The sequence below is a fragment of the Semicossyphus pulcher genome, unplaced genomic scaffold (genome assembly GCF_022749685.1).
Source record: "Semicossyphus pulcher isolate SPU_LCO1_2020_fin unplaced genomic scaffold, fSemPul1.0.p SCAF_18, whole genome shotgun sequence".
NCBI lineage: Eukaryota > Metazoa > Chordata > Actinopteri > Labriformes > Labridae > Semicossyphus > Semicossyphus pulcher.
In genome coordinates this window covers 4749506-4775084 of record NW_027211691.1, presented here as the reverse complement: position 1 = coordinate 4775084, position 25579 = coordinate 4749506, and the positions used below count along the sequence as shown (strand labels likewise).

Genomic DNA, 25579 nt, shown 5'->3' with positions numbered 1-25579 from the left:
ATTTAAGTGGTTGACAGATATCAGAAATTTGGGTTGCTGAGCTGGCAGTTGCCTCTAGTAGCTACAGAATACGGTGAAAAGTAGTAAGAAGAATAAAAAAGTAAAAAGGCAAATTAAATGGAAAGAGTCAAGGGTACTTAAGAGGTTTTACTTAAGTTTTTATGGGCATTGCATGTTATAAAATAAAAGCCTTTATTAAAGCTCTTTCGTCTGTCGTCTCCAGCCGCTGTCCTCGGAGGAAAACTGCCACAGCACCCACTCGAGTCAGTCTGACAGCCAGTACGGGTCGCCCCCTAGAGGCTGGTCCGAGGAGCTGGATGAACATGGACACACACTCTACATCTCTGAGTACACTCAGGAGAAGGTGCAGACTTCCTCATGTTACTTTAGATTGACTCCTGAAACAAACAGACCTGTTTGCCCTTGTCTTGGATGCTGACTGGTGTTTGTGTTCGCAGTGGATAAAACATGTGGATGAACAAGGCCGGCCCTACTACTACAGCGCTGATGGATCCAGGTCAGAATGGGAGCTGCCCAAGGTGAGAAGATCCAATAAACTCTATACTATATATTTGATAATGTCACCAGTTTGAATAAGTATATTCAATATAATTTCAGTATATTCTATATATATATAATATAGTATATCTTATAACGACGAACACCTGAAGAAAAAAGATTAATTAGTCATACCTTAGAATATGGCTTATCTACATACGATAAGGTTGTCCATCACACACTTTTCGGGCTGTATTCTTTCTTTTTAAAGTAAAGTTAATTAAAAGTGAGAAAAACACTCAATAAAGAAGTTTAATGTTAAAACTCCATCGGCTACGGAGTTATCTTGTGAACATGGTGTCCGTCAGATATTAATAAACTACGTCAGCATCCAGGGGTCGTTCTGCCTTCGTAGTCAGAGCCGCACAGCCAAAGTACCTGGGCATGCTCAGTTTACTTTTTTCTTCTTCTGTGGAGAATGTTTAAAACTGCTCCCTTTACAATCTCTGAACCTTCTTGTTAACATCACACAGCCCATAAAACGCCATATTTATAATTTTGTGTATGAAAAATTGAATGTATTGAAATTACATCGTTGTACAGACTGGATTTAACCCACCGCTGCAAAATGATTTTGGAGAAATGCCGCTACAATCATCACTTTGGTCACCCTTTCAACGCTAAAATTAACAAAATGATAAAACAATAATGTGTTTCTGACACGTTGATGTCGTAACCATATTTTAGCCGGTTGAAATTAGGTCAGATTAGAAGTTCAGACCTGACTTCACCTTGTTTTCAACCACATTTCTCGGCAGAAACTACTGGGCAGTAGCTCAAACATTTCTTTGCTGTGAAACTGGCGTGTTCTTGAACATTCAATCTAAAATCTGCACACTGATGCGCACTGTTACAAAACGGTTAAATAGATATCCTTTTACAGAGATAAAATATCCAAAGTTTATCTTTGTTATCCAAATATTTTTCCTTGTAACCATGTAGAGATTATATCCAGGCCCTTTGAAAGTGGAAAATCACCCCCTATTATGTCACCAAGGCCTCTACCCAGTAGCACACTTCCGTGTGACCTGTCCTCCCCCCTAGAGTGGTCCTGTTAATGTAAGTGGATAAGTGTCTGAGGAGCTCAAACAGGAGCCAAGTTAGTGTTTACCTGTGGCTGAGGGACTATAACAGGCTCATTAGCTGCTAATCTGAAGAGCTGATCAGAATAGAATCGAGCGGTCCGTGCTCAGAGAGTAGCTGGACAGTGGTATGGACATGGACCTGGTCAGTGCATGTTACTGGAGACTCATGGTTGGTGTGTAAGAGACGTCCTTCTGTCCAATGGTGCTGTGGAGAATTAAAGGAGAGGTAAGGGTCCTGCGTGGTGTGCCTGATTAACTCTGTGATGCCTAAACTTCAGCTCTCTCCTGTGTCTCTGCAGTACAACATCTCCCCTCAGTCCGGAGAGGTTCCCAAGAGTCGCAGTCTGGAGAGGAAGCAGCAGGATCCCATTGTCCTCACCAAGTGGAGACACAGCACCTACGTGTTAGACCTCAACGACAAGGTAAGACTCCGTCAAGATGGCCGGTTTAAAAACTGAATGTGGTCACACAGAGTATCTGAGCGGTGTGGACACAGGCGCACTCTCATTAGCAGTGGGTCTAATCCCAGAGTACATGTTTTAGAACACATTGTAGACCCTCGTATGTGGTCGGCCAGCTGGATTGGGAGCTAAACAATACACATATATATTTGAAACAATATAATGACATTTATTATTTATTTATTTTGTGTATTTGACAGGGACAATGCACAACTTCTAAGCTGTAGTAGAGTTAGCTCTAAGCTAATTAGCATCTGTAGTCCCTGGGCAGGAAACAGAGAACAGACTACAAGAATAAAAAACACAATTACCAGACAGCACATATTTACTGTACAACCACAACATTTCACAGCAACAAGATTTCACAAGGTTAAAACACAAAAGCTGTTTGCGTTAATGTGTGATGGGTACATGACTGGGTTGATTTTAGCCATGATTTTATCTCACATTTAATGTAAAGTTTATTTCTGTTATGAAACAATAACAGGTGTGAAAGGTAACACAACATTGTTCAGCAGGTAATGAAGCTAAAAACAAAAGAAACATTCTTTTATCTCTCCACAAAATCAGATCAAAGCTGCATTGAATTAAAGCGGCTTATTGAAATTAGATTGGCCTTGACCTGACAACTGTCAGTTTATTTTGAGCTGCATGATGCTCAACACGAGATGATGATGATATGTGTGTGTCTAAATGAGCAGCCAAAGATCACCAGTATCGTTAAAAAAAGCTATTTGTTCACCATAATGTCAAAGCTCAAATGTAAATTTCTTTCTCTGCATTTGTACCCATAATTTTTGCTGGGCTTGCTTCTCCCTCAAAGTACACTCCCACAGTCTGCCCAAGCCCTAGTTAAGATGACATCATGAGAAGACTTAATGCAACTGTTATCACAAATTATACAACAGTTAGTTCAGACCAACTAATCTGATTGGATAAGAGGCATTCCATGAGTGGCGAAATAGAGTACAACATCACTGGGACTTTTCACTCCAGCTGCTTTCCCACTGGTCAAAAACACCCGGCTTTTTTGCTTAGTTGGAAAGGTGACAATCAGCATTCAGACCCAGGGTCAAATGACTCTGCAGAAGACCCGGGTAATTATCGCCTCGGCTCCAATCGGCATTGATGGGAACACAAAACCTAGGTCGACACGCTAATCTCCGCCCCCTTTCCGGCACGATGCTATGCTCCGTCGCTAACTTCTGCGACTCTTTGTCATCTTAGTTACAAATTCCACCTGTCTCTGTCAAAGCAGCTCTCTAACATCGTTCCTAATTTGTCAGCGCCGAGTTTGATACACAGACTGAATGAGTAATAGATACGATAAAGACCTAACCACCGTAACATCTTCACTGTTTACCCTGTATTGGGCACGTTTGTGACGTCAGATGGTGACGCAGCAGAAAAGAGTCTGACAGGAAGATACTTCACTGGCAATGGGAAAAGAGACAATCGGTCTCTATAAGCAGGTCTTCCCGGGTCTGACAAAACGCTAATTTTGGTGGGAAAGGGGTTTCTGTGTATCCCTCCGCCTCAGCCAGGTGTTCTGAATACTGTTAATTAACATTACAGCAGACTGTGTATTTTTTTAATTAATCAAGCTGGTACCTCACACAGCAGACTCTTATTTCACTGGAGGAGAATGTTTGTGTTTCTTGGCAACAAAAGTCCAGTTTTGGTTAAGTTGGTGGAGCAAAAACTAATCTGTTGTTGATTAATACTTTTTACTACTATCTGCTGCTTGTATTACTGTTGTATAAAAGCAGTATCACACTTGAGGTGTTAATGTTGTTCTGAATATCATCACGGCTGTGATAATCTGCACCTACGGCCGAATCACAGCCGTGATGATAATCAGTACAACATCACAACCTCGAGTGTGATACCGCTTAATCGACTGGTGAAATTAGTGAAGCGCACTTTTAGTGTTTTAGCTTTGGAATTTCAATTAGTTTGTCTTTGCTCAATACATTTTTTAGCCTTTCTTGTTTTCAGGTGTGCGTAAACTACAAATTATTAACTTCTTTTAAAGTATAAAAATATTAAATATTCAACTGTCATTATAATATTGGCCATGAGATAAAAGTAATTATCAGTTATCCATATCAATTGAAAATAAATCTGTATCATCCATCCCTGATTTTGTACCAGTGTGCCCATACACCATGCTCTTAGCAGTTACCTGACCCTCCTATGAGGAAATGATCCTTCCAAATGCATCACATTACAGACGTCACTGTCATATTTTATTTTGGGGCACCACACAAGGTTTTTAAGGGTCGGTAACATTTTATTGAGGCTAACTTTGTCGCGGTTTTGTTCCAGTTCTCTTTCAAACTGTGGCGTTTCACCTCCGAGCCGCACAAGAGGAGGTTTCGTCTCTCTCTGTGCAGTGACAAAGTTGGTACCACACAGAGCCGCTCTGTTCTCTGATCAACATGTGATCCGCTTTGATTCACTCTCAGTGTGTCCTGTAGAATTAAGTAGCTGTTGTTATATGACAATCAAAGCCACGTGTTCACTCAATCAAAGATGTTTGATTTGTTGTGGATTAGATAAACAGGAAGGAAGAATCTCTCGCGCTGAATTAACACACTTTCTTTAAGAATGATTTCCAGCATTAATCCTAACTCCTCTTCTCTCCATCATTATCTTCTGATGATTTAAACTAACATCCAGCACAATCTAATGATTCCTCTGCAGGTCGCTGATCCATCTTCTCCTTCTCACTAACCTCAGACTGACTGTCTTCATGTGTGTAGTAGTAAGCCGGTAGCTGTAAGCAACTCATCATGTTGTGCCTCTTGTTGGTAGGAGTGTGCTCCGGCGCCCAAGCAGAGCCCTCCAGATTCTGACTCCTGCCCTTCATCTCCTAAGCACCCCTCGACCGTTAGTATCCCAGCCTGCATTTCATCGCACCACACTGATCATCATCATCATCCTGCTCTCACCTGCATCCAAAACAAAAACACGTCTTTCTTCTCATCTTCCAAACTCTTATTGCACTTGGTTTCTCTCATCTGCTGCATGCCACATCTCACGTCTGACTGCATCACAGCTAACGCCACAACAAAACATGTTTCAACCTGCAGCATGCAGCAATTTTGACACTTGGTAGAGGAGTTAGAACACCCTCTGCTGGGGGTATTTGTACATTACATCGAGCTGCACAGCCACTGTCAGCCTCCAGCATTGTCCCATTTGCCTCTCAAACATCAGCGTACGTGTGGAGGGATGGGTATCGTGGACCGCTACTTAATTGGAACCAGTCTCTGACTGGTCATACCAATATTGATAAACAATGCTGTTATCAGTATTTGTGTAACATTAATTCAATCAAACATTGCTGGCAAATTCCTGACTTTACTTTAATGATGACAAAGCTGCCAACATAGGACCGTTTTAAGTTGTCTATCATCCATGAAGCCCAGGGTTGGCATGCAGTTAAAGTGTTTTTCTTGTGATTTACTTTAATTAACGGGTCTTACCTTCGCCGAAATTTCAACATCATGATGCAGATGTGTAAGAGTAAAACTGAAGCTTTGTCAGGTCTGTCCTCAAAAGGGGAAGAAAACTACTTTTAAAATGCTCGTATGTTGAACAGAAGTCGCATCCACCATTTCTGATGGGTTCGAGGAAGTCAGCAAATCTGAACCGTGAGCGGCTTTCGTGACACAGCGTCAAGGAAATTTATCTCAAGTTGAATTTTAGATCTAGAACGGATTGTTAGCTGTTAGCATGCAGATGTCTGTTCATAGAGATTAATAGGAAGCTAAATCGTTGTCAGATGTTGATGGGAGCCGGGATGGCGTTACGGCGCATTACGTTCAGCCTGCTTGTCTTCCTGGAAATCCACGTCCCTGCCTACAGATTCCATATTTCTTTGTAGAATCTGTAAATAGAGACTCAAAAGTGTGGACTGCACAAAATACAGATAAATGCAGTAAATGTTAAAGGTAGGTTCATGTACAGAGTGCATTGCCAGCACACTCATGAAAGAAATACATTATTCTACAATCTGAAGCAGCTCAGCGTGACTTAAACAACTGCAGAAACTACATCCTCAGTGAAGCCTTTTTTTAGGGCATCGCCAAATTAATATTCCATAAAAAATCTGCATGGGTCTCATGTTACCTGTAGGACTAACATTTCTAAACCTTCTTATCCTCTGGGATGTGAGCACATCAGATTTTTACACCGTCAGGGATAGGTAAAGTTTGCATCCTGCTCATACATGCACATTATAAAATCCACACCACAGAGCATCTCTCCTGCCGGGTTGCAGACAGCACAATCAGACAATAGTAGCTTTTACACTGCTAGTTCTATGCGGGATGATTGTGCCTCTGTTACGTTTTGTCTTTTATGTAAAACATGCGGAGGCGTAATGGTGGGCCGAAGTCGTTCCGCCTCTGAGCCGGCATTGGAGGTAGTAACAGAGGCGAAACGTCATCTGTGTAAAAAGCAGAGCCAGCAGGGCGGAACAGCGTGTGTGTGTGTGTGAGTGTGTGAGTGAAGCATGCGCTGTTTGTGTACACCTCGCGCAAGTTTTGCTTCTGCAATGCCGGAACAGAACAGGTTGTAACATAAAGTAATGAGCAGGAAGCGTCTGAGCAGCCGTCAGCTTTTTATTCACCTTCCTCTGCTTCCATTCCAGTTTGTTTTGCAGTCCGGTATTTTAATCTGTGGTCCCTTCCAGTCCAGGTTTGAGAAACCAAGTTGCTTCTGCACTGCTCTGCGTACAAAGAAGAACAACAAAAGAAACAAAGCACAGACATTTCACTGACAAAATCATAGCGATACCCATCCCTACTGTGTGTGTTAGTGTAGATGTGTGCTTTTTCATTCATGTGTTCTAGCAGCTTCTTATCTCCGTCTGTTTTCCTCCACAGCCTTCAGAGAAGTGCGGAGTGCTCAACGTCACCAAAATCACAGAGAATGGAAAGAAAGTCAGGTTAGAATCAAACCTCTCTATATGAAGCATACGGCTGAAGAGGGATGTGAGAACTCCAGACCTTTAATGTTTTTTGTTTTGTTCCCTAAAACAGGAAGAACTGGACCTCCTCGTGGACGGTGCTGCAGGGTTCCTCTCTGCTCTTTGCAAAGGGTCAGGGGGGCAGCACCAGCTGGGTACGTATCCCATCAGCCCACAGAGACTAAAATTTCTGCAAATCTTCTGACCTTTTTCAGCATTCATCATCTCTGTTACTTCTCTTTTCCTTATTCCTGCACCTGTCTTCATCGCCACCTGTGCTGTGAAATTTGCCATCCTTTGTTTATTGCTTTTCTCTATTTCCTCTCCTCTCCTTTCCTCTCCTCCTTCAAGTCTTATTACCACAGCGGCTCCATCCCTGAGCTGCTCCTCACTCTCCTTAGCAACTGGAAGCGCTCAGTCAAGCCCCGTCCTGCTGTCTCCTATGTGAACTGTAGGCCTGTGCAGGCTGCCGCTGTATGTCCCCCTCTCTCTCTCTCTCTCTCTGTGCACGTGTTGCTGTTCCTGCCTGTCGTTCATTCTTTCATTCACTCCTGCTTTAGCTCACCTGTTGTTCATGTGTGTTTGTGAAACCTGATTTAGCAGATCCTAATGTTAAAGCTGCACTAATCAATAACAAGCATCAAATGGCAGTGCAATCTGAAAAGGGTTGCAATGAGGTCCCCTGAGCTCACCCAGCGTTCATAGCGTCTTTGAAAGCAGGCGGCTGTTTTCAACTAAAAAGATAAATCCACTGGTAACAAAGGCAAAATCGCAAATCTAACCAAAGCATCTTCTGTTAATGACGTGCACATGATAAAAATAACAACTAACAGTGTTTTGGCTTTTCTTGTAACACCAAGAAATGATGAGTTTAAGGATGTGACACCTGCTTGAACAAGAACTGTAGTACAAGTGTCAGGGTGTGTCTAAAACACTCCCCTTACAATCTGATGTTAAACTAACACGACCACAATAAATCCTTCTAAAACAACAACTTGTTTGTCTTACATCGTCTTTGTGTCAGACTTGGTTTTTAATCCTGTTTCCTTGATTCCAGAAGTTTGGGAGCAACCAGTCGAAGCCGGAGTTTACCGTCGATCTGCGAGGGGGGTCGGTGGACTGGGCCTCCAAGGACAAGTCCAGCAAGAAGCACGTCATCGAGGTACAGTGGATCTGCTGGTCAAGTTTAATGTGTTTTCCTGCTTTTTGAATGTAATTGTTTTGTTGACTAAATTTGAGTTCTCCTCCTTCAGCTGAAGACTCGTCAAGGGACAGAGCTGCTGATCCAGTCAGAGATCGACAGCGTCATCAACGACTGGTACCGGGCCCTCACAGAGACCATCAACACACACGTGAGGAGACGTCTTTTATTAGCGAAAGTTTTATCTATGAGTAAACGAGTCGTCAACCACATGTTCCTCACTCTTTCTCCTTCATCAACCTTCACGCTAGCTAACCTCATCTTTGCCACCAATTAATTGGAGTGTAGCTGACTGCTAGCTGGTGCTACATTTGTGTAAATCCATGTAACCCGGGCTCCGTTTGATCAGGTCGAACACAGATGTAAATCAGGACCAAGTTTATTGCCAAGTAGGTTTACACATACAAGGAATTTGACTTGGTCTTTAGGTGCAGAAAATTAAACACAGAAGTAGAATAAAAAAAAGTAAAAAGGTATTTAACAGTAGTACCCTGACCCTTATTGATGTTGCTAGCAGCAGAGGGGAAGAAACTGTTCTTGTGTCGGGAGGTTTTGGTCGTGATGGACCGCAGCCTCTTGCCGCGATACGCGGGAGGGTTTCAAAGAGACTGTGTCCGGGGTGAGAGGGGTCGGCCACAATCTTACCTGCACGCTTCAGGGTCCTGGAGGTGTGCAGGTCCTTGAGAGATGGCAGATTGCAGCCAATCACCCTCTTTGCAAAGCGGATGATACGCTGCAGCCTGCCCTGTCCTAAGACAAAACAATGCGCGCCAATACATCAAGGCAGCCATCTGTGGCACCAGCTTGGATCTATAACTTCAATGAGCGGTGCATGTACATAAAACAGTTTTTCTTATTTACTGTGCGAGAGGTGAGATGACGATGAAATTGTGATTAACTGTGCAGCCCTAGTAAACAGGTTGCAGTGGGAGGGATTTTTTCAAACACAGGTGCCCTCGCCTTGAGAACATTTACTCACAAGGAGAATTTTTACTGAGTTTATAAATCAAGAGAGAAGCATTTTCCCACAAACTGTAGGCTGCCCCCTGCTGGCCAGTAGGAAGAATGCACATCCAGGGCCCTTCTGCTTTGGCTTCAATTTTCAGACCTGGAGGCTGAATCTACTTCTTATTAAAGAGTAAAACAAGTCTGAGCTGGTTTACATCTAAATCTTTCTAACAGCACGTGTGTGTGTGTGTTTGTGTCTCCTCTTGTGCAGGCCTGGGAGTCAGACGAGGCCATCGAGGAGGACATGCCCGAGTCTCCAGGAGCTGAGAAACAGGACAAGGAGAAAGACCACCGGGACTCCAAGAAGAACAGAGGTGACACAGAGAGACACTGTTAATGCCCCTACAACATACTGCATGTGTGTGTATTATAAGTGTCTTAAAGAAACGCACTCATATCCTTCCTGTCCTCCTCAGTGATGAAGACCTCTGTGAGTATGGACGTATCTGACCAGAAGAAAACCAGGTTGAAGCTGAAGAAGTTCCTGACGCGTCGACCCACCTATCAATCTGTCCGGGACAAGGGATACATCAAAGGTAATCAGACAGAATTCAGCACAGGCAGCAGCTGCATTATGGATGATATCCCTCATGTGGACATGTGTTTGAACAGCAGACGATATTCTTAATGCTTGACAGGAGAAAGTAAGTAATTAATGTGTTGTTTGTGAATCACAGATCAGGTGTTCGGCTGCAGTCTGACCAGTCTGTGCCAGCGGGAGAACACATCAGTGCCCAACTTTGTCACGATGTGCATCGACCACGTGGAGAACACAGGTATGAGAACACCCCTCTGACTGTAACAGCTCTTATGTCAGTAATGATCAGGGATGTGAACAAAGTCAGGAACAAATATGTACACAATTCTCAAAATAAACAGGTAAAGAATTTCAGTTTAGTATATAATGTTCTTTATGTCCAGCCTTAATAGCTTTATTGTTTAGAAGATTTATTGATAGAAACTCCTGTTCATTGTTAGCTTGGTTGATCAGAGTCGTTTTGTTTGATGAATCACCGTTTAAACCTGCATCAAAAAGCAATAGAATCACCATTTATAACTCTGTGACATCCACTCTGCTCATTTAGATTGTTTTTACACAGATTTACATCAGTCGACGTCCAAGTTACAAAACCAGTTCTTCATTTTGTGATTTAAAAACTCCCCCTGAGATTTTTTAAAATCGTTTTACTCGCTTTTTATCCTGAGCTTTAAACCAAATGGGACTATCTTCCTCAGCGGATGGTTGTTGCTCAGCATTTAAGACCTTGGTCAGACTGCCGGCCCAAATCAGTTTTATTAGATATTTTATACAGATTAATTTCAGATTAAAATGTTCCAATTTTGATTAATTTGTCATGCAGATTAATTCTGGGTCGCAGAAAAGCACATTAAATGCGATTTCTACAAATTGGATCAGCCACATTTAGAGGTGGTTTAAAATGTGATTCCAATCAGATTTCTACAGATGCGTCACAGTCCAGACCCTCCAGAGTCCAAATTAGGTTTTAGAGCGCCTTTTGCTTCTCTCTCTGCGCAACACACAATAAAGACATCAAATCCACAGTAGAAGAAGGGCTTTAATTTTGCATTACAAAGCTGAGTCACCAATGTACAAGCAACTTCCCTTCTTTGTTGAGCAGAAACTTTTCATATCACGTGCAGAATGTGTCTGCATGTTGGTGGTCAGCCTGATGTCAGCTGTAGTGCTCGTAGTTTGTTCAGCAGCGTCTTTCTTTTAAAGAGGACATAAGGTGATGCACGGACATGTGTTGTTGGTGCTGTTTGTGTGAAGTAAGCTCAGCATGTCAGGACCCCCGTGTTCATTTAAACTCACCTCTCTGTCCCTCTGCCCTCCTTCATCCTCCTCCTGCAGGTCTCAGCGTTGACGGTTTATACAGAGTGAGTGGAAACCTGGCGGTGATCCAGAAGCTCCGCTTTGCTATAAATCATGGTGAGAGTCCAGAGTGCCAGCTGACCTCCTACAGGCCTAACACACACAGACACATGGAGCTCATGCTGTCGCTACATTGGGTTTGCTGTGGTTAATACTTGTTAAATCTATCGTCTCCGTCTTCTTGTCTTCCCTCCATCAGATGAGACGGTGGATCTGAATGACAGCAAGTGGGAGGACATCCACGTCACCACCGGAGCTCTCAAGATGTTCTTCAGGGAGCTCCCCGAGCCTCTCTTCTCATACGGATCCTTCAATGACTTCGTCAACGCCATCAGTGAGTAACTTCATGATTCATTGACGTAAAAATGCACCATGACAAGAAGTTTGGAGTACATCATGTGCATCCCTGATGTTGCCACAAGATGGCGCTCTGCACACGTGCATCCACTAACCGTCTGTCTGTTCTCTGCTGTGCTTCAGAAAGCTCCGACTACAAGCAGCGGCTGAATTCAATCAAAGACTTAATCAAGAAGTTGCCAAAACCGAATCACGACACAATGCAGGTCCTGTTCAAACACCTGAGGAGGTAAGACACACAGACACAGCTCAAGTGCAATATGGTTAACCTCATTTACATTATTTATTTACAATTATTCACAAATGTATAACATCCTTGCCCATGCTTTGTCCTTGGAATTCATAAGGCATGAGAACCTTTTCACTGAGGGCGCCTTCACAGCTGAAGTCCGTTTGTTGGGTCCGAACCAAAGACCAACTTATTACAGTGTTGCATTTTGCCTCGAGTTTGGTTTGTGTTCACACGGCAGCTTTTACCAGCGGACCAAAAGTTTTATGTGCGGGGAAACTGCTCTCTGATTGGTTAGAATTTCCACATGGGTACACTCCCTGAAGTTAACAAAGAGGGAGAGCACACTTCTCAATCCCACTCAACATGATCGAGGAATTTGATGTTTTGTTGTCGCCATCGTTTTGTTACTTTTAATCGACATTGTTCCACAGCTCGATCAGTTCCATTCTCCTTTAGTTTTTTACTGAACAGTTTGAACACCTCCATGTTCTTGTGCGTTTCCACAAGCCTTTGTGAAATTGCTTGGTCAGCCCATATTTCTATTTCCTCGTCGCTCCCCCACGTCTGTCCTCTACTCATCTTGCTGCCTGGCTGCGTGTCTGTCTCTGCAAGTGTCAGCACCAGTTAGCAACCCACAATGCCGTTTGCTTCCTGTATAAGGTCCTACTTTAAGTCGGTTTAAGTTCTCACCAGACTCGAACCGGACCGTGGTTCGTTTGGAAACAGGCTGAGTCCCATCTTTTCTGTCGAAGCATGGTCCGGTAGTTTGGTCCGTACCAGAGTTGGAATGCGTGTTCTCACCTGTCCAAACCAACCAGACTTTCCGAGTAAAGTCAGAAAGTCTGGACCAAAGCTGTCAGGTGTGAAAGCACCCTGATATTCCTAACATTTAAAAGCTGATTTACTTCCACTTAGGACCCTTCTTTAGCAGACATCAGGAGGGACTGTGAGCTAAGCTGCAACAAGCTTACTTGTAGGAGTTCAATTTGTTTGAAGAGAAGGTGTCCGACAGTGTCACAGCCGTTTTTACCAGGAGACAGATTATCCACAGAAGTCTCCTTCATGGACTCAGTTATGATAACTAGTAAAAACCACTTTAAAACAGTTTAAAGTTAAAAAACAGCATTTCCCCAACGGTTTGGGGCCTGTGAGCCGAGCAGGCGCTAACTTTCGCTTGCTATCTGACTATCGTCACATCGTCATATTCAGCAGTCAAATCAGACGTTGATCTGACCTTGTTGCTGTGGAATTACTGTTACGCCTTTCAGATTGTTCATAGCTTCACCGTCTGTAGCAATGGAGTCAGTGAAGTAGCTAAATATGCTAGTGTACGTTATCTGAGGCCACTTCTTACGGTCGTCCTCCCATCCCACGATAGTAGAAGGCTGCGGTATGATAATATTATCCCGTTTGAGGTGTTAAAGATCGTGTGCTCGCGTGTTTTATCTCCCAATCGCTTTACAAAAGATTAGGATTAACGTTGGAAAAAGCCGGTTCAGTGACAGACGCGGCAGCAGAAATCGCGCCCATAATTCATGCAAAGGATCATGGGGGCTAGGAAAAAGGTGGACACCATCTCATGTCCTCTATTGATCTCCACTACACCTTGTAGCTATTCTTCTCACATGGTCGTCACATATTTGGATCTGCTCTTGGATATCCTCCTCCTGAGAATCTTCTTTAGCACTGGCGTGCATGCACCACCTGTGTGTGCTCTACCTCGACCACGTCTCACTGCTCAGATTAACATGTGAATCTTACAGGAACTAAATTAAGTTCCATGCACTCGATCACAAATGGCTTATTACTGTGTTTATACCGAGTCCTGTTTGACTCCGTGTGTTTACCTTTCCTCAGCCCGCGCTGCCTGTGGCCAAACACAAACTCCAGCCAGCTTTAACGTGTATTCTTAGCCCTCTGGAGCCAGTGGCAATATCATATGTTCACAATGACATTTGCCTAGCTTTTCAATTTGCATTTATATGGCGCTGTGTTTGCTGTAATTCAGTACCTATGAAGTGGTGTTTCTGGAGGAAATTTATAGCGTGACATTCAGTGTATGGAGGTCTACGCATATCAGCAGGCGGATTTAATCTTCTTTTTTCCTCCCTTCCATGAATATGTTATTGTTTTGTGCATCTGCATGCAAGGATGTAGATTCTATTTAAAAAGGCTATTATGCTCTAGCCCCGAGCGTTCAGTGGTGTTACAGAGAGTGTGTCGCCAGGCTCCAGCTCCAGCACTTAAGATGTGTGTAAAGACGGTAATGTTGTTTTTGTAGATGAAAGCCTGAAGCCGCTCTGAATCAAAGGATTGTCAAACAAACACGCGCTCACCTCAAACCATTTATGACACATTCCATCTTTACATGTTCTCCCTCTCTCCCCTCAGGGTGATTGATCACGGCGAGGCCAACCGCATGACCACCCAGAGCGTGGCCATCGTGTTCGGACCCACGCTGCTCCGGCCCGAGACCGAGACGGGCAACATCGCGGTCCACATGGTGTACCAGAACCAGATAGTGGAGCTCATACTGCTCGAGTACGAGAGCATCTTCGGCAGGTAGAGGCGCCCGCTCCGAAGAGGACGCCTGGCTCTTTCCTTTTCCCCCCTCTTTCTGTGACTGAGCTGAACATTGCTGTGGACCAAGCAGTCAGGAGAAAAATAATTTACATTCATCGACGGGACAGATTAAGAACATGTTGCACTTACAGATGAGTTTAAAAAAGGTGTACAGATATCACCCGCTTTCAGCCGCCAGTCGTGCTGCGAGTAGCGGGCCGGACATTGGACAGTGTTTCAGAGTGATGCCGTGGTGACGTCCGTGTGGTTTGGTGGACTTTTGAGTATTCAGGTGTTTTCACATGCACTGGATCCCTGTGGCCAGTAATATGAACTTCTGCAGCCTTCACCTCCTGGTGCAAGCCGACCAGACTTTGTGTGGCATTAAGAGTCAAACCGGCAACCTCATCACCTCGCTGAAGGCGTGAGCTGAACCTGGATGGTTTTCTTCTTCGTGGAGCTTCTGTCTGTGGTGTGTAAGGTGGAGAAAATAATCAGTGTTATATTAACAGACTGTCTTTTGGCACTTGATGATGATGAACTGGAGTTATAGAACGTGTCCCCAACTTCCCACAATCCCACTTCCCTTCATCACCCCCCTCCCCCCTTCCGACCAGTGTTAAGCATTAACCCTGTGACAAGAGCGTCCTGTGACTTGAATGATGGAGGGCAAACCCTCTGTGTGTGTGTGTGTGTGCGCGCGTGCGAGTGTGAGTGAGTTAACCTAAATGGATCCTGAGCAGAAGCATCCTCGTCTTGCCACTTTGTACAAACGTGTGTGTCGTGTAGTCTTCGTGCTTTAGGTAAAGTTTCTGTTCAGCGGCCGAGGTTCATCGTCTGTGCTCCTTTATGAACTTCAGTGTTTGTGGGGAAACGTCGCAAATGTCCTGGTGTTACTGGAAAATTACAAAGTGGATTTCTGGGAGCTGCAGTGTTACAAGTTTTTACATGAATTGTCTCTGACTGTCGGCTTCTCTTCCCCCTAAGCTTATCTTAAAGAGTATTCAGAGAAGGGAAACGGTACAAAGAACATTTCAAAGGTGGATGTTTGAGAGCGTCAGAGTGCAAAGAAGAGCCTTTAAGAACCTGTCAGAGTATATGTACAGAAGCTAGCTGTTGAAATGTGTTCTAGTGACTGAGGTATGTATGCTTTGATGGTGAACTAGTGAAAGATTTTGATTTTGTAAATTTGAATTAAAAGATGAAAATACAGATTGTGAAAAAAAACAACCACATGATCGACTGTTACTTTCCTTTGAAGGTGTATCTGGAGTGTTTGCGCATGGTCAGCTGCACATTTTGAATGTAATTTTCAGGCTAACTGCTGTTTGTGAAAATGCTACGTCTAATAAAAAAGACAAACTAAACATTACAGAGTGTGTTATCTTTCGTCCGAGGCGACAGAGAGAGAACAAAAGGTGAGTCGGCTGTTTAACCTTCAATCAACTCTAATGCTTCACCTTTCCCTCGCCTTTAATTACACAATTGGATTAATCTACTCAACTGATATCCTGCTTATTGAATTGAGTGATTAAGCTTTCATGTCTCAATCAATTATATTCCTACCTGTTAATTATGAAATGAACTGCGGTATATTTCTAGAGATTTCTTAAACGCAGCACAACCTCTGCCGCTCGGCCTCCATTAATCAGATTTCTGCGTTCTTCGAAGGCGTTTCTGTCATTACTCCTCAGGTCAAACTTGGCTGCAGACCTGAAGGGTGTGGATTAATTGATGTCTAATTAGGTAATTGCCGCGGTGCCAGTTTTGATTAAGAAGCACAAGGCGGAGCGAGTGCTGAGCAAAGCTGCTGGCTGCAGGCAGCACTGAGAGAAAGGCTCTGTTCAGCGTTCATTTTGTTTTTACAGAAGGCTCTGTGTGTGTGTGTGTGGATAACTGATGTGAGTTTGCCTCATCCTGCATATCCTAGCATCTGCAGGAAGCCTGTTTCTGCCAGATAAGATTGAAAGTTAAGATAGAATTTTGGAAAGGCTACTTAGATACTAATTAATTCTAATAAAATGATTTAAGTCAAATACACTGGTCAACAAATGAACAATATTTCAAGTTATGTTCAGCATGTGCAGCTTCCCCACTTGAAAAGGATTGAGAATCCAGCCGAAGATTTTTGACTGGACTTCATTCTGTGACCAAACAACAGCTTTTATTTTTCCTTCTTTTATTTTCAGCAGGTAAGTTTTCCTTTCAACACTTCCACTGGTTTCGTCATCCATTAGTACATTAGCTGAAAAACCCTTAAAAAGAAAAAACACAGAAAAAGAAAATATATATATTTACCTATATGCTACACCAATAAATATAAGCAACAAAAAATGTACTGTATATCCGTAAATATTCTCATAAAGCAATGATTCGATTTACACATATTTTTTAGCTTAGTAAAATATAACGTTTATGTAAATGTTTGAAGTTGTAATCCTGATCTCAGTTTCCTTCTCTTTGGCAGCACCTTAGGCGATAAACGGTAATTACAGGAGCTCACTTCCCAAATATCTAGACAGTGTCACATGTGTGACTGGAGAGACTGGAAAAATAGCCGCTTAACACACAAGTGTGTTTGTTGCGTTAGCTCCACCTAGCCTCTCTGGCAGACCAACCACTGCTGGGTGATGGAAAACGTGTCACTAACTGGGTGCTGAAAGTTGCCGCAGACACGCAGTCTGTAATTCTGCAAATGCAAAGACTTCATGCGGTGAAAGATAAAGACTTAGACATTTATTTCAATAGAAATCTTGGAGATGATCACTTTAAGACGGTAGATCATAAATACCATCCTTAGGAGTAGAGTACATAAAATAGTTCTATTCAGTCCCTCCAGGATGTTGCGATGTTGCCATTCGCATATGAAACGTATATTCAACACCTTACAATTTCATCATCCGGACGTGAAGTAACCAAACTTCCTTCTTTGATATAATATGTTTTTGCAGTGAAGCAGACAGCTGATCGGTGTGATCGTCTCTCTTTCACAAGCTTCCTAATCCAGCCTCAAACTACCGTGTCTTTAAGGAGACTCTATACAGTGAATCCATAATAATAAATCCAACACTTCTTGTGATCATTTCTCTATGTGCTGAAATGTAGCAGTCCACTAAGCCACTTTTAAATAGTCGTTGAACAGTGAGATAGTGATCCCCCTGTCTTTTATCAATGCTTTTATAGGCTACTGCCACGGCAGCCAAAACAACGAGAGGAGTGCAGGAAGGGTGCAGGCTTCTAGCTGTTTCTGAAATAGTTTCATTCCCACTCATTTGACTGGTAAATAAACAAGACCAGTACACTACTAGATCAGATATTGCTGTTTAGTTTTAAAGGAGCAGTTCACTCAAATGATATAATAACTTAGGTCTAACTCCATGTGAGGAACTTTCCTTTAGGGAGAATGTCTTTATTCTGACACTGATAATAATAAGAAAATGTGAAGTGACCAAACAGCTGTTGATGTAGAAAGGCATATCTCTACATACATCACCTCTTTATGTCCCTTTTTAGGCTACCATTAGGATCTGTTACACCGGTTCTTAAACATGATGGATGCCTGCTCTGCATTGGCTCGTGTGCTCAACCAATCAAAGTGCACTTACATCACTCAAGGTGGCTGAGAGTGTCTACTCTGAGGTTGGAGCTTAAAAGGGCCTCTTAACAGAAGAACAATAGCTGGTGTAGTGCGACCACAATAAAACACACTTCCTCTAGTATGAAAATAACTACTGTAATTTATTTTTCCATAATAAAGTAATGTTCTGGCCTTCAATACTTCAGCAAGATCATATATATTACAGACAGCTAAGCATGTTAATGTAGTAACAATTCAGAATTAACTTATTTTAGCAAATACATTAAAACCCTGCAGACTTCCTGAATGAGCAAAGATTTCACCTGCATGATCTCATAATTTGCTTTTTGGTAATTAATTTTTTCTACACAGTAGCTCAAGTTTTGACTCGTGACATTAATGCAGTTTTGTAACTCATAAGTTTGGTATTAAAAGTGACATGAATTTGACCTGTTGAAGGTGTGGGGTCGTGAAGAATTTCTTTGGTTTCTTAACATAAGAAAATATTGAACTTTATTATCCCCGAAGGAAATTACATATACATCTTTATTATATCAGACACATAGGTCCATGTCAAAACACAATACATACAATACAAGACAGACGACAACAACAGAGGGCTAAAAACAGGAATAAAATCATTACAGTTTAAGTTTCTATTCCGGTTAAAAAAGCAGAGTAAAAGGATGACATCATTACAGTTTACAACTCCGATTTAAAACACAGAAAGAAAATTTTTCCAGTGTTTCCAGAAACAAGAAAACACCTTTTTTCACGGCGTGGAAGGTTGGAACATTATTAGATACAAACATATCGCTTGCACTTGTCCACCTTGGTACCTTAAGTAGGATTCTAAATGCATCATTGTATGCCACCTGAAGCCTCTTCATGTTAGCTTCACTGTAGCTACACCACAGGTGGGCCGTGTAGAGTGGAGTACAGTAAGCTCTAAAAAGCCTGGTTTTAACAGCATCTGTGCACACATGAGATCTGCGTGTCGGCATATTGGCTTGTGCATACAGTTTGCAACACTGCACATCATCGTCATCACTGAAGTCGTTCCTGATTATGTGATCGAAGTATTTTACTTTATTGGCGACACTAAGTGTTTGATCAGAAATAAAGAATGAAGGAACATTTTGGTTTGAACAATCATCATGACACTCTTTTTGGGTTAAACTTGATGTCATACTGCACACCATAACTAGAGCAGATTCTGAGTAGCTGCTGTAAGCCAATTATGGTGCCTGACTCCAAACTCACAGTACAAAATAAGACACACACAGACTCCAAAGCTTTGCTTCTGGTTTTGACTTGTGACTCATAATGTTGACTAAGTGCCTCATAATATTCTCTCCCCATGAGCTTTTTACTTTGGTCACTCCAAACTTTTGAGCTGTTTTTTTTTCCTGGCGTCAATAAGCTGCCGTAGATTCTCAGAGGACTCGGAGTGGAGGTTTGATCCACTCCCCCGGTTTGTTTTATGTGTATTACCAACCACACGTGCCCTCCTCCCTCCTCTGATCACAACCATACCTCTTTTAAGTCCAATCGAACCCCCTCCCCTCTCTTGCCTATACGTGTTAATTTACTGCAACAGGTTTGACTTACGCCTCGGCTCTGGCTCTGTTTTGACAGGACGGACCACCTTGGATTCAACAAACGTGTCGGAGGTAGGCAGCACTGAATCATGTGCCCCGTTGGAAACCACAGGCCGTTAAACCTGAGACGCAGAGAGGAGGGCCCCCACTATTTCCAAATGAGAAAACAATTAGATCATTTCTATAATTCATGGGTGCGACCACAGCTCAGGCCCGGGGAGGCTCTGAGTGTTTGAAGTGCTCCATATGCTGCTGCTTTTTTTCAGGCCTGCTCAGAGCTGGCCCGGCCCGCTCACTGGAGGCTGAGGTGTGGGCAGGTAATGTGAACAAGCCATTATGGAGCATGAAAGATTTATGGGGCTGCAGTGCTTCCCTCTGCTTCATTTGCAGGTGGGCCGTCAGCAAAGTGGCTGGATGAGGAACAAAATGGTTGGGAGGTTTAGCCACTGTGTGGTAAGGACCCCTGTACTTTAGCCACTGCTTTTTACTCCACGCTCGGTGAGCAAATGGCTGCTAATCCGGGACGGGCTGGGTTTGGGATTATGAAACAGTTCTAGTATGGAAATCACATTTTAGCCTTTTTGGTGAACATTTCTGTTGGTTGCATCTTGAACCTACAGGCAACCAGCCTTTGTGGTGGCTGCTCCTGAGCTGTGGATCAGTCTACCTATCCATATAAGAACTGCTCAGTCGCTTTCCTTTCTTAAGTCGCTGCTAAAGACTCATCTCTTCCTGATAGCCGAGTTGAGCTTGACTCTCCCTATTTTATTTTATACCGTGCATCACTTATTTTATTATTATTCAGTTTTTGTTTTTTATCTCTTATCTGATTAATTCTTCTCTTTTATTCAGTTTAGTATTCATGTTTTTTTGTGTATGTGGGTGCTCTTGGTTGTACAGCACTTTGGTTAACGTAATTTGTTTTTAAATGAGCTCTGTAAATAAACTTGGCTCGACTTGACCAAAAGAATTGTGGGGCGGCCCACTTGAGGTTAGACAGCCCATCTGATGAGTGGTTACAGCGTCACCAAATTGAGGCTAGCTTTGCTCGTATTGTGAGGTAGGTGCAGTGACCCACCGAGCCTTCAAGTAGATTCGTCCATGAAAGGTCAGAGGTCAAGCTGGGAAAAAAATCAAACAGAATCAGAACAGAAAGGGCAAAGTTGAGGGCTGAATCAAAATCAAAATCAAATGGACAATAAGGCTTAAAAAAGCAAAAAGATGTAGCGAGGTAAGAGAGAAAAAATGTGAGAGAAGAAGAAAAAATGGTTCTCAGTCTGACCCTTGCAGCATCCAAAAAAAAGGTCCAAGCTGTACGATCATATGAAGTCAAAAGAGGTTAAAATACTCCACATAGCCAGGGAGAAATTAGTTACTTACAAGTTCTCTTTAGGAAATGACACCTTTCATTTAATCAGTCGTTTGTTCTACTGTTGATGTAAAGTATTGATAAGTGCTACAGGCAATAAAACTGACGTTATCTCAGACCCACATTATCTGCCACTTGTCCGAGATGCTAATAAAGTATGTGTACGTAGGAGAGGCTTCATGTGATATTTTATTTGACACGTGTTTACAGCTTAACATACAGCAGAGCCTCTGCCTTTATCCCCACTCAACCTCCAACATAAACATGCAGCCTGACAGGACCGATGTTCCACCGGCTCCTCTGCATCCAGCAGGCCTTTGCTACACCTCTGCAACAGTGATGTGGTATTTGCAAAATCTTTGTGTTGCTGTACTCAGATTTTTTGTCTCTGCACGCACCATGTTTTACCTGTCAGGCAGAAGTTTATTAGAGGTTTCCATGAGCACCTGAAAACAACTAAAGTGAGGAGATTCAACAAAATGCGAGTCACCTAGGAGTTTTCTTGACTGATGATCTGAATTGTCTACTTACTTACAAGTGCTTACAAATAATGTTCCATTTAGCTCCGTTGTGTTGGAATGGAAATTGAAATCTAGGCGTCTGCGAACCCGGCCCATAAAACAAAAACAACCTGTGTGCTGCACACCATTAGAGCTAAGTGAGAGTGCCTGTTATTAAATCATTTGTGTGAACTGCTCCTTTAAAACTAACTAGCAATATCTGATCTAGTAGTGTACCGGTCCTGTTTATTTACTAGTCAAATGAGGGGGAATGAAGCTATTTCAGCAGCAGCTAGAAGCCTGCGCCCTTCCTGCACTCCTCTCTCTGCATGATCAAAGATTGCGTGAGCACTTACAAGCACAACAACATGTGCAAGAAGAAGAACTGGTTCCAGTTGCAGAAATAACTCATTTGCTGGTGCGCTTTAATTCAAAGCCATCCGTTTTTCCAAATGTGCTGTCATAGCTGCAGCGCATGGCAGCCGAGCTGTGTTCCTGCATGCATGGCAATGCTAAGTAAGCGTGTAAGTATTCCAGACGTCAGGCCCGGCCCGTCGTTGTTATTAATGAGCTTCAAGCGGCAGGAGTGGATCATTTTCCATGGAAATTCAATGCATTTTAAATAGCAGTGGATCAACATTCCAGGCCAGGATTTACATAAGGTAATTGCAGGATGCTGAAAGCACCTTCTCGCTGGCAATGGATTTTTTTCCCTTCTTACCTTCAGTAATACAATCAAGTCCATTAAGTAGGCAATAAATACAAGGCAAGCCTGTATGAGCGCTCCATGACAGATAATGGCCGCTCTCCAGAATATCTATTTGTTTACCCTCGGACAGTTACAGCTGCTGCTCTAACAGACTCCTCCTTCCTTTTCCTCTTTACCTGCTGAGGAAGATTTGACAGCCTCAGTGCTGTGTGTTTCCTGCCGTGATTGAGTATTGAAACTGTTAGAAAAGGGGGGCGTGTAGGAGAATTGAGATGCGGCCCTGGTTACACCTCTCTGAGGTCTACCTGCAGCAGCTGCTATGGGGGTCTGGGGAAATTAACTGTAGGAAGAGAGTGGGAACACAGAGACAACAGTGGCATGCTGTATGTATGCAGAGGTGGAGGGGGACTTCAATCAACTCGACACTCCCTCTGTTTTCTTCTCCCGCTTTGTCAACTGGTGGTTATAACATCTTCCTCCAGGCTGGAATATTAACATCAGATATATCGTCTGCCTGCTCCATAAAGAGGGATACCTGTGGTGGTAGTTAGCCTCTGCAGGTCTCTGACACGGCCTATTCAGCAGCTCATTAGAGAAATGGGCTGAGCTGGCTGGCTGCCCCTCTTTCCCCCTGCACGAACACACTCCTCCCCTGGAGACCCTGGGATTATGTGTTGGTGGCATGTGTGGTGTTTTGGGGCCGTTAAGTGATGATTACACTCAGAGTGCTTTCTTTTGATTAAGACTGATGGAGGGATGGGGTGCAGCCAACAGGAGATGCAGCTTGTTTGGAAAATAGCAGCAGAGATGGATCTTCCAACCTGGATGGAGATATAAGGTTTGGTGTGTCCCAAGCAGGAAACCTGTGGGGCTGAAAAATAAAGCATGCCAAAACTGCAGTTCCTACAGTGGCCACTTGAGGCTGGCTCCAAAAGCGAGTCAGTCCCCATAGAACCCCATGTTAAAATGCTAAACTTAACAGCAGTTTACAGCCTGGTAGAAAATAAACTGGTGCTCTGTGCAGGCCCTCATACAGCCTCTGCCCGAAACGACTCAGTTAGCTCTGTCCCTTTAAGAAACCCCGCCCCTACAAGCCCACTTTCTTCTGATTGACCAGTTTGTGATGTCACAAAGTGCAGTGTGTAGAAAAAACAGTGTGTAACCTGGCGTTCACAGCAGCCTGCAGACTGAGCCAAGAAGCCAGGGGATTACTCCAATATACTTTTACCTACAAATTTGAAACTTCACCCACGTTTAGTCTGAACATCCAACATTATAACATTATATATATATGTCTTAAAATCCGTAACAGCATTATACTCCCTCTTTAAGTTACCCAGTTTGTGTGGTTCCCCTGCTGCTCGTTCTCCCACTGAAGATATGATCGAGCGAGCAGTGAGTCTTAACGTTCCACCAGCCCTCTTAGCTTCTTTCCCATTTTTTGGTTTACTAGCTTACTAGCTCATTCGCCAGCTAAGTGATTAGCCACATGCACAGGCTGTATAGCTTTGACAACTTAGGGTTTACCAACCCATTACTCCTCTCCAGCTCCACCCTCTCTGCCATAGATGGCTGCTCCAAAGAACCCAAGATGGCGACCATCAAACTGCGAAACTGGAGACTCCACAAAGACAGTTGACAATCAATGGGTGACGTCACACCAGCTACGTCCATTAGTCTATGCGTTGGTCATGATATGAACTGACACTGAGACAGGAAGAACTAGGTGCTCTGATTAATGTTAAAAGGGGAGGGGGCTGTCTCTGTGTTTTCACTGTGTCTCATTAACTCTGTTGGCTGCAGAATCTGTTAGCTAACAGCGCATGTATTCCCCCGGTGGAGCCTTTCTCCACTGAGGCCGTAATTAGGACATTTCATCCAACACAGCTGTCTGATTGGAGGAAAGGCCCTGCGTAATTACAGAGGCCCTGGGCCCCCTGACGCTGCAGGAGGAGGGGGGGGGGCCCTAAACAAATCACAAACAAGAATGTAATTAAAGGATCAACAGCCTCACACGTGGACGTCTACATCTGATCAGACGGCTCTTGATCATGACTTGAAGTAAAGTCGAAGTTTTCCTCCTCTCACTGCAGGTAGACCTTTCCGAGAGGGGGGGGAGGGGGGACACTCCTCTGCCAGCTCTCTCATAAGCTCATTGGATTTGCTCCTGTGCCAACGTCTTACTTAATTAGCCTGCACATTTTTACGGGCATAAATCGCTTTTACATCACTGCCAGCGCAGCGCACCGCAAAGTGGGTCGATCATATATTATGTTGATCCTCCCTGGCGCAGTTAAAGCCATACATTACATTTGAATTTGTCGAAGAGCTGAGGGCCCCCTGGCATAATTCTTCTTTGTTGTGCTGTCAACGCTAATCTCTCCCCAGGGGTCCCGGCATCACAGCTCTCTTTCTCTCTCGCCGCTGCCCCCAGAACGGATGAGTAAAGGGACGCAGGGATTGAGAGGAGCCAGGAGGGCACCCACACATCTCTCTATCACCACTACCGCCCCTCCCAACCTGTAAACCCGCCTCCCACCTTCCCCTCACTCCTTCACCAGTCAGCTCATGTCTGATGTACACGACTCTTGGAAAAGTTTTCCAGCACCATCAGATGTTCCCTTTACACCTTTTACCTCTCAGATTCTACGCTCGCAGATGAAACATTTCACAAACATTACGGATCCACTAAACTACATATAACACAATATTTCTAAAAGTAGTGGATTAAGAGAAGTAGAACCTAACTGCAGTTCTGTTCAGCTCTCCAGACCTCCTCAGTAACTTTCAGCTCAGTGTTTTGGTTTCACAGCATGCGACTTTAATGTTGTGGTTGACTTTTAGTGCTCTCATCAACCCTGTTTTTCAGCTGCAGCTGTTTTCACCAAAATACCTCCAGAAACCTCCCGAACACCGCCGGCTCAGCACGACTTCAGTGGTGAGCTGTTACTTTCATTTATTTTTCCAACTATCTAATCAACAAGAGAGACACTTTTATTAGTTGGACTGTTTGTTATATAAAACACATGATCCGTTTATATAATATGAATATGATAATATATAATATTTTTTTACAGTAGATTAAACTACTAAACATTTTATTTAGTTGTAAAGACATACTACATTTAAAATGATGATCTGACACTGTGGGCCCTTTGTGTGTAATAGATTCTTTCACTTTTGGTACCTTAAGTGCATCAGACAGAACAAGTTTAAATTGAAGCTACAGTAGGCAACATTATTTCATAAGAATTTGGTTAAAATAACTCATTTTGTTCATTGCATTTCCCTAAAAATATTACACTGAAATGATTTTAACCCGAATCCTAACCCTGTGAGCGCCCGTCACTTTGTAAAAGAGAAGTCTGGTCTGAATCAAACAACCAATCAGGGTTAGCTTTCCACATAACTAGCCAATCACAGCGACTCTGTACAAACTAGCATCATCTGGCTTCTACGTGACAGAGGTTGTGTTAACCAGGAGCGA

At 43.3% G+C, this 25579-nt stretch overlaps 1 protein-coding gene across 4 annotated transcripts in view; it reads left to right on the top strand.

Moving 5' to 3' along the window:
* arhgap12b (Rho GTPase activating protein 12b) overlaps positions 1 to 15697 on the top strand; it is a 69891-nt gene extending 54194 nt beyond the window's left edge. Inside the window, exons 4-18 of one of the 4 annotated variants that reach the window (XM_069667332.1) lie at positions 224 to 364; positions 459 to 539; positions 1943 to 2065; positions 4922 to 4996; positions 7000 to 7061; positions 7156 to 7237; positions 8143 to 8244; positions 8336 to 8434; positions 9503 to 9605; positions 9708 to 9827; positions 9969 to 10067; positions 11165 to 11242; positions 11385 to 11519; positions 11666 to 11771; positions 14166 to 15697. In XM_069667332.1, coding sequence (XP_069523433.1) covers positions 224 to 364; positions 459 to 539; positions 1943 to 2065; positions 4922 to 4996; positions 7000 to 7061; positions 7156 to 7237; positions 8143 to 8244; positions 8336 to 8434; positions 9503 to 9605; positions 9708 to 9827; positions 9969 to 10067; positions 11165 to 11242; positions 11385 to 11519; positions 11666 to 11771; positions 14166 to 14340 — 1581 coding nt within the window. In that variant the 3' untranslated portion in view covers positions 14341 to 15697. Of the gene's footprint in view, positions 1 to 223; positions 365 to 458; positions 540 to 1942; positions 2066 to 4921; positions 4997 to 6999; positions 7062 to 7155; positions 7238 to 8139; positions 8245 to 8335; positions 8435 to 9502; positions 9606 to 9707; positions 9828 to 9968; positions 10068 to 11164; positions 11243 to 11384; positions 11520 to 11665; positions 11772 to 14165 lie in introns of all 4 variants that reach the window. The other 3 variants (XM_069667331.1, XM_069667334.1, XM_069667333.1) reach the window with 3 other exon arrangements.
* Positions 15698 to 25579: the final 9882 nt, after the last annotated feature.